Genomic DNA, 15042 nt, shown 5'->3' with positions numbered 1-15042 from the left:
TTTGATGTTTACTTGATAAATACTCTGGTTGTTTCCAATAACTGAATGGGTTTGGTGTGTGTCAGTATTCCTCTGAAATGTTAACCTTAGGTCTCTGGCATTTTTCCAAACCACCAGACAAATTCAGGCTTTGAGGATAAGTATATGTGTCCTCAAGTAACCGGACATTCAACTTGTTAACACTGGACTGGTCCTAAAGAGCAATCTTGTGGCATACTGATAAATTGTGCACGGGAAAAATGCCTGCTATTTGTTTGTTGTAATATCTGTGACCACAAAAGCTGAGTGTGAGAGAGATTAAGTCAGGGTATGGTTAATATGAGAATCAATTGAGCTCAGGCTCAGCTCTGAAAATGGGCACTTTTTGTTAGGAAAGCAAACTGCTTTTGGTATAAATATCTAGTTATCTAGAAAGTCTATAGTGAGTTGCTACTAATACAGCCAGGAAATGCTGCTGATAAAACTGAAAGAGGTACATGATGTTGGAATTCAACTACCAGAATTGTGGAGAGGGAGGAGTGCACTGTTGTTTAGATTCACCTCTCAATGAAAGAGTGTGTGTGTGTGTGTGTGTGAGAAAGAGAGAGAGAGAGAGAGAGAGAGAGAGAGAGAAAGTATCCTAGCATGTCTTTGGATGGCCCTCCCACAACTACAACGTGGGAGGTAACACATAGGAAAAGCTAACTTGTCTGCCTTTTCACCTATCCTCCTCTCTCCCTTCTTCATGTTCCTCCATCCTTCCTTTTTGTCTTTCTTATGCAGCAATCCTATATTTTATTGTACTCTCCTTTCCACAAGCCCTTCCATCTTTGCTTGCTCATTCTGCAGAGCTATATGTTTCTATACCCACCTCAGTCTTAGACTTTTTTTCTTTATCTTTGCCATTCCTTTTAGTTTATCATCTTTTTTTAAAACCTGGTTTAGTCCTCTTCACTTAAGTCTTTCCCCCTTGTCTTTTGTTTCCTTGTCCTCATTTCCTTCCTCTTTTCTTTAATTTGAATACATTTTAGCAGTAGTAATAAGCTTGCTAATTAAATGCTGCTTCCCATTTGCCTTTCTGAAAGCTGTCTGATGTAACTGGGCTTTTTTTTATTCAGAATGTTCTTTTGCTACCACAGTAGAACAAAACACAAAAGGAAACAAATTTAGTATATCTGAAAAAAGCAACTGCTGGGCTTTTTGTCAGAGCAGAAGAAAATGATTAAATATAGGCATTTAAAGAGCTGCTCAGTACCCTGCCCATAAAAACATACCATGTATGTTAAACTATATAAAATACGTTCAGGTATGTGATCTTTCGTTGATATACACAAGCAAGGAGATTAAGAGCTTCATCTAAGGTTTCATCCTTAGCCCACTATAGAATACATAGATATCGCTGTGCATATGGCATGTAAGATCATCCACTGGTATACTTAAGCACTGACACTACTTAAGCACAATGAGGAGTCTAAAGGATGGAGTTTATAGCTTTAACTTAGAATTTCTTTGTGTTTATATATTCAGGCCAGATACAGAATATGATATATTAGCATTGATTTTGTGATTTCATGTCATTTTTCTCTGTAGTTCAGAAAGTAAAAGAAAAAGCCAGGAAGGGACATAAATCATCCCTCATATGTATTCAGAGCATACACCCTAACATTTCCTTCAGAACCGTCATTGGGTACACTGTGGCTGTGTATTGATGTTCGTAGCAAAAGATTGTCTATTATGGATCCAAAACACTGACTGAGTATTAACAATCCTCATGAAAGTTAGTTTCCTTCCCTTGTCTTGTGTGTGAAAATACTGAAAGGAACAGCTTGAGCTAATTGTCTAGTTAAAAAGGGAAATTTTCTTTCTAGTGGAACATAAGGGGATTTATTTAAAATAGTTTTACCCTCTGACCTTCCCCTAGAACCTCTTGGGCGAGACACTGTGTCACATTTCACCCAGAAGCATATTTTTGTAGCCATGCTATAAATCTCTGATAAGGGGATCAAAACAGAAACACTGACATTTCTGTGGATCGTTAGTTGAATATCAAATCTGAAAGGAATAATCAGCAAGAGCTTTCTCCTATTGCTCCATGTACACTACAAAGGTAGTGATGTTCAAATATACCCCTGCAAGCTGCCTGAAAGTGGAATGGATATAACTGCATTTTGATTAGTTGGATTGTAACACAATAAATGCTTCCCCTTTGCATTTGGAATATTCACTTATTTCTCACATTAACTTTCAGAACAGATTTGGGCAGCCTTTAGATTATCTTTGTGGTTTATAGCCGTATAGCTTAACTTAAATGACAAGGGGCCACGGTGATTGCTCAGGACCTCCAGGAGATATGTACAGGTGTCCTTTGGAGACCTGAAGAAGCAGAAGTTTGTCTTGTGATGTTGTGGCTGTCACTTGTCTGTTTAGAAAAAAGATTGTTTGTGATTATTTGAAAAATATCATCTCCAAAGTTGAATATCTGTTATCCTATGTGTGGAGGGTTCATCTATCATTCTGCAATGGGAAGCAAGTCATTGGTGGTAACTACTCTCCTTTTAGAGAAATGGTAAGAGGAAGTAATGAGATTAGCCCTCATTGTGAAAAGTACTGCACTTTTAAAAATCAGATTATCTCCTTTAGTTTGCTTAAGGTGCCAATGCAAGATGCATGAAGTACAGAGGTGAATAAATCACCAAGGTTGAATTGTTCAAGTCTCACGAAACCTCGTTTGAAATCGCTAACACTGATAAACAGAATGAATAATCTGTAGATGTTTGCAGTGACTTGCGTGTGTGTTTGCACCAGTCTTGCAGCAGATTTACGTGCACCAAGACATCTTATATGTACATGAACTCTGAGGAAAAATGAATACACCGCCACTGTTTCTTATAGCAACAGGAGCTACTGAAGAAATAAATGCAGTTCAATTTTTTTTTCACATATGTGAACTTTAACTGTCTTGGGGTGCTCTTGGAAGCTTTCTGTCAGACCAATTTAAACCAAGCAGTTTACAAGATGACATTAATGTTACATTTTGATTTGAGGGGCATATCATAGTGCTTGTAATTAAAGTTAGAGAGCCAAATTCTGCAGACCTTCCTCAGGCAAAACCCCCATTTGCACTCAGTGGAGATTGTCATCAGCAAAGACTGGAAAATATGGCCCTAAATTAGCATTGTGTAAGATATTTTGTCTTAAAAAACTCAGCAGACACTGAAACAAACAAGCTGTCTTGCTGTAGGTTCCATCACTGCCCATCACTGCTCATTTAGGGTGTTATCTTCTTCCAGTCAATGGAAGTTTTGCCATTGACTTCAGTGGCTGAAGGATTAGACCCTTGCAGATTTGAAGTGGAACAGAAAGAGAAATGCACTATTGCTTAAATGGTTAAATACCATCCTAGCTCTAATAGTCTGAGCAAATTTCAAGACAGCAGGGAAATTATAACTGGCTTAAAAACAAAATCATTAATTTTTTAGTTTAAAATTTGCAATAATGAAAAAAAAAGATCCTCTACCGATGCAGATCATTTATGATATTGTAGTTTTACTATATAAAATAATCTGATTACAGTGCAGGAATACTTCGTATTTAATTAATATAAATCAGGGTGAAAGTTGCTAAACAGATGAAGAATAAGCTTTGGCTCTTCAAAGGATGTGCTCATTTGACATTTAGAAATAATTTATAAAATATTCCTTTTTATATAATTAAACATTATTGACTACTAAGGATCTATGCAGGAAAAAAAAACTTGGTTTGATCCTTTCATGATCTGTATTTTATAAACCTGTCTTAGCGTCATAGGCATTTAAAAAAAATTACATCTAAGTTAACATTAAAAATCTCAATTTTGGGGCACTTTCTTCCATTGATGCTAGCCCTAGCATGAAGAAATAAGTACAAAGTGTATACATTTTACAAAATCCTTTATCTGTCACATTTTATTAGAATGGTATGCTGTATGAAGAAGGTTTCAAAGATGCATTGCCTGATGATATAAAAATGCAACACCCTCGTTTTCATTGACATGTGTGGAGTGGTTCAGAAGAGCAATCAGTAGGTTGGTCACATATTGGAGAGAAAAAATCCAAAATACAGGAAAAGCAAGCATTTAAAGAAGGGCAAAAAAATGAAACAGCTGCATGGCTCTGTATTAAGAAAGCACTGTTGATATAATCACCAATCTGTGTGTCAATACTTAGTAAGGTAGGATCGTATCCTTTCTGCCTCTGCAGATATTTTTAGAAGGGTGGGCTATTAAGGATGTCTTGTGACTAAAGTGACTGGCAAGCCAGGCATTCCCAAGACAGGATTTTATAGTGGTTAACTATAGTAACCATAAGTATGCTCTAATCACCCTATGCCTAATGGGCCTGCAGTGTTACACCCAAGGTTCTACTTTTGAAACACACAGATCTTTCACTACTGAAAATTGGATTGCTGCCTCCTTAGTCCTTTCATCATTACTCTACACTGCACAGAGCAATGGTTTCTCTGCTTTTAGCATACGGCAGAAGAGCATGAAAGGGGGAAATGCTAGTAGATTTTAAATAAGCCCTTTAAAATAAGGTGTTCGTTTTTTAATCAGACTTTGCTATGTGATTAATTCAGATACAGAATGTACTGATAGGATATGCTGCATCTTTGTGGCTCTTAGTACAACTTAGAATTCAGCTATCTTGAAAAATCTTCAGAAATATTTCCTAGGGGCAGGTTAGAACTTTAGCCTTTCCAAGATGACTCAGCTCCTTCTTTTAGTGATATACTGTTACAGGTAGCACATTAACAAAAATATACTTGCTATGCCATGCTTTTTTTTAAATTTTCAGTAACATGGTGTATGTGGATGTGTAATAATTACACTGTGAAGCCATCTGCTAAATTTCAATCTTTCAATTTTATGTGGCTTCCTTGCTGCTAGATTTTCATTTCAACACTTGTACGTGAAGAGAAAAGAGGTTAAACTGTTGTATTTTGCATACAGGTAACAATTCATGTAGTATACACCAGTCTGCAAAAACTGTAAATGCTATTTTTTTTATTTTAAACATTTTTGTAGTTTACAAAAAAAAAATCAGTCAATAATTGGTACCTTTTTACACTCTCAGATTCCTGAATATTGTCAGATCTTCAAAGGGAATATTATCATATGAAATGTTAGGACTGACTGTCCTGAAGATTTTAAGACACAATAAAGCTAACATATCAAGTCTTTTAGACAGATCCTCTTACAATTTCAGCAAAGAAGTGCATCAGAAATCATCAGAAAAGCACAATAAACCCCCATCCAACTGTCTGCCCATTGTTATTTGGTTGCACACTGTTTAAATTCCCACAGAAAATCACACCTCACATTCCCTTGCTGGCTGCTGGTGACAGGAACAAGATCCATATTCATTAATGATCACCAGGGCTCCTTCAATGTGGTTGGGTTTGTAATCAACGTAATACTCCTGGGCTGACATGGCAGCCATTTGATGCATGGTTTGTTTCTGCTTCTGCTTTCTGCGCTGTGTCACAAAGCACTGTCTGAGTTGCCTTAGGCTGGCTGGAAAACACTTCCAGGAGACATACAACACTAAAACCACTATGAGGAAAGAGAAAATCAGTGCCATGGTCCCTGTCACCACCTTGTGAATCTGAACAGCATTCTCAGTGTTTTCATTGGGGATAGTTACGGTTATGGCATTTGTTGTTCTTTCTCCTTCAGTATCCTGCACATCATATATTATTGTGGCAGGGCTATAAGTGAACATTTGGTCGCTGTTGTTTGTTACTGCTGATAGCATGTTAACACTTGTTGGGTCTTCTGCATCTTCGCATAAGTGAAAAGCATACACTGCATCTAAAACATCCTCCCCCTGTGCATATTCAGGGGTGGCACAGAGCAGATTGCTGTCATAGCGACCCTTAAAGTTACTTAGCCAGGAGGCCAAGGCGCAAACATTACGGCTGCAATCCCAGATGTTTGCAGAAAGGCTGATGCTAGTGAGTGATTTCCAGGAGTTGAGGATTCTTGGATCAATGTAGGTTAGCTGGTTGGAATCCAGCTGCAGTGATTGGAGGTGAGGTACACTTTCGAAAACATGAGGTTCAATGTATTCAATCTCGTTGCCAGAGAGATCCATTTTTTCCAATTTCCATATCCAGTCCAAGGAATTGACTACAATAGTGACTTTATTCCTTCGTAGGCAGAGAGAATGCAGTGAAATGAGCCTTGGAAAATGAGCTAAATTCACCTTCACCAAATCATTGTGCTCGAGGTGTAGTTCAGTGAGTTTAAACAAGCCTGCAAAAGAGTTTCGAGCCAGGCTTTTCAACTGATTGTATCCTATGTCTAGAAACTTCAGGCTGCGACAGTCCTGAAAAATTCTCACTGGCACAAACTTGATGGCGTTTGACCGCATGTGCAAAGTTGTTAGCTTTCTCAGCCCATGAAACAGATCTGGTTCCAAAGACTGCAGGTTATTGTATGATAAATCCACACTACGCAAGTTTGGCATAGGTCGGAAAGTAGCATTGGGCAGTTGAGTGATTTTGTTGGAACTCAGAGTGAGTTCTTTAACTCTCCGCAATTTTTGAAAGGCATTCCCCTCCACTGAGCAAATGTGATTGTGATCCAGATAGAGCCACGTGAGCTGCATTAACCCTGTGAACTGTCCATCATGCAGCTCTGAAAGGCTGTTGTACCGCAGAGACAAGCCCATCATGCCCGACAGGTTGCGAGGCATCTCTGTAAGATTCAATGACTCACAGTACAAAAGCCTGCCCTCACACCGACATAGCTGTGGACACCCACTATTCACGGCTGGAAGCATTTTTAAAAAGACACCCAGTGTACACAATATCAACCCTGGGGGCTTCCACAGCAACCAGTTTAAACAGAGACCAATAAGAAGGAAATCCATTAGCAAGAATATTTCCAAATATGCTTGAGAATGTCCATTGAAATCTTTTCAAATTCTACATCATATTTTATTTCAGGGCAAAAAAAAAAAAAAAAGACAGGCAAATATTTCACTTTACAGCATGCAGGAGCTGTGCAGCATTAAAGTTCACAGACATTCACAGGTAAAAGGATGTTGATTTTGTTCATGTTAGATGCTGCAGCAAAGAAAAAAAAATCTTTCTTCATGAAAGAATTTAATTAAAAAGTGTCTTACCCACCCTTTTCCAGAGAGTGACAACCTCCATTCAGTTGCTTCCTTTGTGTTTGGACTAATTATATGCAGAACTAAAAAAGACCCCTCTGTGCTACAAATTCAGTCCCTTTCAATTTTGTGCAAAGCTGGCAGGCTCACAATGTCTTATTTTGCTTCTGCTCAAAGAGCTAAAGGGATGTCCAGCTAGCTTTTTAGCTGACTTCTAGGACCTGCAAGTTTCAGAACTATCTGCATGAGCTTGATCTTCTCTTTCTCTCTCTCTGTCCTTTTCTCTGCAGTTAATACTGTGACGTTGTGAAAAAAACTCCAAACTCTTTACTAACGACTCCACAGGATTTGACAATCTCTTTAATGTCCATCATTTGAAACGACCATTGACCGACACAACCTTTACTCCACAGAGACAGATTACAATTCACTCACTGACCGGCTAAGGATAGCTTTATTTCCCATTCTTTGTTCGCTTTGCTTGTTAGGTGATGCTTAGAGCAGAGAGAGAGACAGCAAGAATCCCTTCCCTTCAGCTGAGCAGTATGTTGCTAAAGCATGCAGAGGCACCTAGTGCTCACTGAGTGTCGTAAGCTGCTCATGATAGTACGCCTGCACTGTGCATCTCAGACATGGGCAGATTGAAAAGGGGTGGGCATAAAACCAACATTTTAGTGAGCCAGGAAAGTAATATATGTTCTTTGATGAAATGGAAAATACTTTAAGCCTATCTCTCCATTTCTCAAACACACACACACAAAAATCATCAGCAGGAGCCCGGCATTTCTAAGTAGGAAGCTATAGAATTAGATTTTTTTTCTTTCTCCCCCCCCCTTTTGTTTAAACTCGCCTGAATTCATAAGGCACATAGGGATTAGATGGGGGGGCTGTTTGTTTCTTGTTTTGAGAAGGAGTATATAAAACGTGATTTTTGGATTTTTTTTCTAAGACAAACGTTTTAATTTTATAGTAATTTGTTGGGAATATGTTTTTATTCTGATACCCTCTCACCAGGGCATGTTTGGGAATTCTGCGTGATCTTTCTCACAGAAAGGCACTAAGGGCTCTGCAAATTCTAATGTCTGGACTCATACGTTTTAATTACATTTGGTCTTTTACCATCCTGCATATTTTTAATGTGGTCAGCACATGGTTTTCCTAATGGCGCTTTTTTTTTTTTTTTTTTTTTTTGCAGTGTATGCTACGGCACACAGAACTATTATTCATGCAGCATAAAGAATGCTGTGCTTTCTGAATGAGATCAACATGCAGGTTGTCCCTTTAGTTTGTTTGTGGTGGGGAGAGAGGGGATTTGGAACCCGATTAGATTAGGTTTTCCCAATTGTGCTGCTCTTTGTTTCATGGACTAACAAATCATGGCATACTAATTTTCATTCATCGTTATGTATAGAAAAGACTGCTGTTGATAAGCTATCTCTGTAATCTTTAGACCGAGAAATATGCAATACTATTGTCAGGGAGATATTGGCCATCCTTTTCCATTATGAAATACCATCAGAAATTAATCTGCTGACAAATGCTATTGGAACTGACAACTCGGGGTTCAGTGTATCCCTTTGAGGAAGTTTGACATGAAAACACATTTCATGCAAAAGAAAGTGCTGTTCTCTTATTTAAGTCACCGTTGATTATTAGGTGGGTGTGTAAAGTTAGATTAGCTTTGAGTTTGGCTACAATATTGACCAAAACAGTTTTTCAGGTTTTTGATAAATCAATACAAGATCCTGGTCCTACTAAATGTATTTGATCATGATTGGCTGCTTTGAGCATGTGCTGGTACAGCTCAAGGAACACAGTAATTTGATACAGCAGAAATTCTCTTCCAAGGAAAGTCACAGAAAACTTAATGCCAAAAATATTTTCAGGAATTCAAACATGAATATGTGAGAGAATCATTTCAAACGCATTTGTTCAAAACATCCTTCAAAAATAGGTGAAAGTTCTTTGATTGCAGTCTTAGAACTGGGAATCAAGAATTCTTTATCCTCCTAATTCTATGTATTTATGCCCTTCTACTGTATATATCCATTATTTTCCAAAAAGGGTGGTTGGGCACATACCAAAATCTGAAACTTTTGTAGTATTTAGACTTCTCACATGGATGGAAAATTGACCGTGTTCCTCCTCCCACTCGTGTTCCTTATTCACAGCTCAGGAAGTCCTGCAGTGACAACTACAGCCTGTTCCTGTCCAGTAGTAGCAATGCATATAGGCTTCTCTTTCCCAGTACACAAAAACATTGGGGAAAGAGAAGAAAGAACATGGGGAGAGACTAAGGGAAGCAGACAAGGAAAGGGAGGTTGTAAATTCATGTCCAGGCCAGGGCATAGTCAGGATTCCAGTTCTGAGTATTTGCTGAAGTCAGTAGCAGAGGCTGAAGCATTGGGCCTGTATGGAGATTGCACAAAACCCGCAACGTTTTAGGACTGGAATCCCAGGAGGAGCTTAACACTCTCTGCCCCTGAACAGGTCAGGGGCAACTCTGCAAAGGGAACTTCCCTTATCCATTCAAGAGAGGTTGGCAGGCCCTATATTTCTAATGATGATACCAACCACTTAAATGGCATAAAGGAGCCATAGGCAGCTGGAAATCATCAGAAAAGAATTCTTCTGGCATTGGTGAACACTCTACTGGGCATTACATTTCTAAATCTGGCCCCTTCTCCACTGGTGTAGGAGGAAGAGAGATTTGGGTGAAGGTGCTGCCCTGCTCCAATCCACCCATCTTGCATGGGCATAGGATCTATTAAGGATCCCATGCCAGTGGCATAAATTAGATCTTACTGCCGCTGATGGAAGTAGTGTCAAAGTGAAGGCTGGCTCTCAGAATTAGGGGGCCAGAATCAGCTCTGGTGCACTGAGCAAAGCTCTGTTGCAGGAGAGAATGTGCCCCTATCTCTAAAAGGCTTTTGTGCAAGGAAACCAGGTCATTCTAAGAATGGCAGAACTCAATATGTCTAGCTACAGCCATTGAAGCAATGGGTTGACTAAATCCAAGAAGTATGGAATATGGGTTCGAACAAAAATAAAATTGGGTGAATGTGTCTTGGTTCTACAGTGTCTTTGGTAAGCTTGTCAATCATAGAGTGGCTAAATGTTTTAAAATGTACCTTTGCAATAAAAACAGAAATCTGCTTTCAACCTAATTGTTCTTCAAATGACTTAATTTCCTCTGTCAAAGCTGTTATCACTGCCAACTTGTTAAGTTTACACATTTTCTACAGTTTAAAACCCTATGGCAAATTTGTATAAATTAAAAGACTTAAATTAGTTGTATAAAATGCAGCTATTATAAGTTGTTTTCAGAAGTGTAAATTAAGTATATATGTATTTAAAGGAGACTGATTAAATCAATGTAGGTTACAGAAGATAAATATGCAGCTTTAGAAAAAGTTTAGCTGATAAACTATATATTGAAATCATCACACAAATGAAATTTGCTGGTATTCCAGTGCAATGATTCGCAAAAAATTGTTCACGATGTCAAAGTAAGTGGTAAAGTCATCTTTCTTTAATTTGTTTAGTCTACTTCCATTTGATATTCTCTTCATATTCATGTTATTTGTACATTTAACAAATTAACACATTAACTAGTTCCAATTGTACTTCATATTTATTAATTTCTGGTATGGTACGCTATAATTGTTATTTATGCCCAAACATTTATTAGGTCCAAATCTGTGCTTCACTATACTGATTTATACTGAGTTATACAGGAAATCAGACTAGATGATCACAGTGGTCCCTTCTAGACTTGAAAAATATGAATCTATGACTTCAGTAGAGTTCCACCGGTGTAAATAAATGCAGAATTTGGCTCATAATCTCTAAGTGTATGTATACTCTTTATTTTATTAACAATCAAATGTGTAAACTCAAAAATGTGCAAGATCCCACTAAGCAGAGTGTAAAATAATCTTGTTTATGCCATGCACCAAGAATACCAAAAATGTACTTCTTGCTTTTGGTATTTTCTAAGTTATTTCTATCAGTGTAATAAGGAATGGGAATTTGATTGGTGATTTTAATTTCCCTTTGTGGCTAGGAATGGACAAACTCAAACCTTGATCTTTACACTGTAGTCTTTAATTTTCAAGTGCAGTGAACCGTGGCATTTTTATAAAGGAAACATTTAAAGAAAGAAAAGGAAAGGAAAAGAAAAGACGTGACTTCAAGGGTAGCAAATTAAATCTGTTATTGCTCTGATATTTACATCTTGGACACTCCTGGCATTTGGCTCATGGTCCCTCCCAAATAGGATTTAGAATATTAGTTGATAAGGAGTGGATGAGCTATGTAAAATGGTATTTTTAGTGGGCACACAAACATTGCAATATACAAGTTTTTTAATCAAAATGACTCTGGCCATTCAAGGTGTTGAAGTAATAAGTAAAAGATAGCTATCTCTGCTGCCTTACTGTCAGTACAGAATAGACACCTTGGGTGTGTTACGATCTTTAAGAAATAGATATTCTTATGTAAATCAGCCTATTTATTTTGACAATGTGATAAATACACTTTTATCTCTTCATGCAGATCTTAAGAATTCTCTTCATACTTGGTTGCCATCACCAGCCATAACAGTTACCCAAGTGAACCTCTGTAAAGTCAGTCATGGAGTCAATCTACACGCAAAATTGTCAGTATCAGAGAGGTAGCCGTGTTAGTCTGGTTCTGTAAAAGCAGCAAAGAATCCTGTGGCACCTTATAGACTAACAGACGTTTTGCAGCATGAGCTTTCGTGGGTGAATACCCACTTCGTCGGATGCAAGAGTGGAAATTTCCAGGGGCAGGTAAATATAAGCAAGCAAGAAGCAAGCTAGAGATAACGAGGTTAGGTCAATCAGGGAGGATGAGGCCCTGTTCTAGCAGTTGAGGTGTGAAAACCAAGGGAGGAGAAACTGGTTCTGTAGTTGGCAAGCCATTCACAGTCTTTGTTTAATCCTAAACTGATGGTGTCAAATTTGCAGATGAACTGAAGCTCAGCAGTTTCTCTTAGAAGTCTGGTCCTAAAGTTTTTTGGCTGGAGGATGGCCACCTTAAGATCTGCTATTGTGTGGCCAGGGAGGTTGAAGTGTTCTCCTACAGGTTTTTGTATATTGCCATTCCTAATACCTGATTTGTGTCCATTTATCCTTTTCCTTAGAGACTGTCCAGTTTGGCCGATGTACATAGCAGAAGGGCATTGCTGGCATATATTACATTGGTGAATGTGCAGGTGAATGAACCGGTGATGGTGTGGCTGATCTGGTTAGGTCCTGTGATGGTGTTGCTGGTGTAGATATGTGGTGTGGCAAAGTTCCTCCTCTCCTCTAGTAGGTCCTGCGCTTATTGGCGGATTTCTTCCCCTCAGTGGTTTTCCCCTTGGATGAAACCCATAGTCTGGATCAACTACTCCTATGTCTGATTAGGAGTGCCTTCTAGAAAGTTCTTAATTAGCCTGTTCTGATTGGCTGCAGGTGCTACATTGATTGGAGCACCTGCAGCCAATCAGAACAGGCTAATCAAGGCACCTGGGGCCAATTAAGAACTTTCTAGAAGGCACCGGAGAGAGCTACATTGATTGGAGCACCTGCAGCCAATCAGGACAGGCTAATCAAGGCACCTGGTATAAAAAGGGGAGCTCACTCCAGTCTCGGGAGGAGGAGCCAGAGGAAAGAAGTGCGCATGAGGAGCTGGGAGCAAGAGACACAAGGAACTAAGAACTGAGAGGGGGTACTACTGGAGGATTGAGGAAAACACCATACAATCAAGCAGCACCAGACACCAGGAGGATCCTGTGGTGAGGATAAAGAAGGTGTTTGAAGGAGGCTATGGAGAAGTAGCCCAGGGAGCTGTAGCGGTCAAGCAGCAGTTACACGTAGCACTATAGAGACTGCTGCAATTCACAGGGCCCTGGGCTGGAACCCGGAGTAGAGGGCGGGCCCGGGTTTCCCCCTAGCCCCGCTACTCCTAATCAGACATAGGAGTAGTTGATCCAGACTATGGGTTTCATCCAATGGGAAAACCACTGAGGGGAAGAAATCCGCCAATAAGCGCAGGACCTACTAGAGGAGAGGAGGAACTTTGCCACACCACATATCTACACCAGCAACACCATCACAGGACCTAATCAGATCAGCCACACCATCACCGGTTCATTCACCTGCGCATCCACCAATGTAATATATGCCATCATATGCCAGCAATGCCCCTCTGCTATGTACATCGGCCAAACTGGACAGTCTCTAAGGAAAAGGATAAATGGACACAAATCAGGTATTAGGAATGGCAATATACAAAAACCTGTAGGAGAACACTTCAACCTCCCTGGACACACAATAGCAGATTTTAAGGTGGCCATCCTCCAGCAAAAAAACTTAAGGACCAGACTTCTAAGAGAAACTGCTGAGCTTCAGTTCATCTGCAAATTTAACACCATCGGTTTAGGATTAAACAAAGACTGTGAATGGCTTGCCAACTACAGAACCAGTTTCTCCTCCCTTGGTTTTCACACCTCAACTGCTAGAACAGGGCCTCATCCTCCCTGATTGACCTAACCTCGTTATCTCTAGCTTGCTTCTTGCTTGCTTATATTTACCTGCCCCTGGAAATTTCCACTCTTGCATCCGACGAAGTGGGTACTCACCCACGAAAGCTCATGCTGCAAAACGTCTGTTAGTCTATAAGGTGCCACAGGATTCTTTGCTGCTTTTACAAAATTGTCAGTGTATCTTTTAAAGAAAATATATCAACAGTGAGACAATGACTCTCGTGTCCACTTATTATTAGTGTAAAATTCCCATAAGCTAAAGAGTTACTGACTCTCTCCCTGAGTATCTGTGAAATTGCAGCATGGCTATCTGGCTGCACAATGGAAATATGTAACCAATCATGTTGGTTGTGAATGTCCTGAAGTCAACTTTTGTCTACACTGAGAAAAATGAGTTGTGTTAACTAACAAGTTTTAATGAATACACACATTGTTAAAGACCACATAGCACATAGTTAGGCACAGATAGTTGTGCTACAAACTATTAAGCTGGTTGTAAACAACTCCTAGTTCATGTACGTCTAGACTAGAATTTTGGTCTTGTTGTAACTTGAGTTAACTGCATTTCAGTTAAATCTAGTTAACTAACACCTTCAGAAATGCTAATCTAGACACGCCACCACAAACATTTATTCCAAGACCTTCCAAAGCATTTCTGGAGGTGTTACTCAACTAGAGTTAATTGATTTTCAGTTAACTAGTGTTAAAATGGGACCACACACCAGCCTAGACATACCCCAGGGTCACCGTTTCCACTTAAGGTTAGTCATGACTAGGTAACACATTTCAAAATATAACTGTCTTTGTCAATACTACATACTAAATGGTCTTTAAAGCATATTCATTGAAGTGTGTTAATTGATACATCTTGTAACCCAACTCATTTTCCCGGCATAGAGAAAACCTAAGGCTCTTTCATTGGAAAGAGACACAATTCTACATTGAGATAGCTAATTTGAGATAGTGATTGCAATGTAAAATCCTACTTGAGACAAGGCACAGGTAATTTTTACCTTGAAATAGCAAGTCAAAATCAACCCTTTACCCTCCCACCAGGGGTTTAAATTTGACTAGCTAGCTTAAAGGAAAAAATACCTGTGCCTTGTCTCAACTAGGTTTTTACATTGAGATAGCTGTCTTGATGTCAAAAACTCACCTTTTTTGCAGTGAAGACAAAGCCTCTCTGCCAAAAAACACTACTCAGACCAGTAAGGTGCAGGAATTCATAGAAAAAAAGTTCTTAAATAAGTTTTCAGAAGCTTGGGTGAACAAATTAAAAGCTGTTCCTGGCAGCCTTACTGAGGAGTCATTTTACAAATGGATAGACTGTTCTTGGAAAATCTTCACAGTGCATTA

The 15042-nt window shown here is 39.1% G+C and overlaps 2 protein-coding genes across 11 annotated transcripts in view; one reads left to right on the top strand and one right to left on the bottom strand.

Moving 5' to 3' along the window:
• Nucleotides 1-15042, top strand: part of CTNNA2 (catenin alpha 2) — a 750149-nt gene that overhangs the window by 530717 nt on the left and 204390 nt on the right. The window lies entirely within an intron of this gene.
• LRRTM1 (leucine rich repeat transmembrane neuronal 1) lies at nt 5080-6890 on the bottom strand. Its single transcript, XM_039539885.1, has one exon. The coding sequence runs from the start codon at nt 6888-6890 to the stop codon at nt 5325-5327; it is 1566 nt and encodes a 521-aa protein (XP_039395819.1). The 3' UTR covers nt 5080-5324.

The sequence above is a fragment of the Mauremys reevesii genome, linkage group 5 (assembly GCF_016161935.1).
Source record: "Mauremys reevesii isolate NIE-2019 linkage group 5, ASM1616193v1, whole genome shotgun sequence".
NCBI classification, from domain to species: domain Eukaryota; kingdom Metazoa; phylum Chordata; order Testudines; family Geoemydidae; genus Mauremys; species Mauremys reevesii.
The sequence above is the reverse complement of the archived record's forward strand: the minus strand, read 5'-3'. Positions and strand labels throughout refer to the sequence as shown.

Coding starts and splice junctions, on each gene's coding strand:
- LRRTM1 (XM_039539885.1), bottom strand. CDS start 6,890: ATGGATTTCCTTCTTATTGGTCTCTGTTTAAACTGGTTGCTGTGGAAG.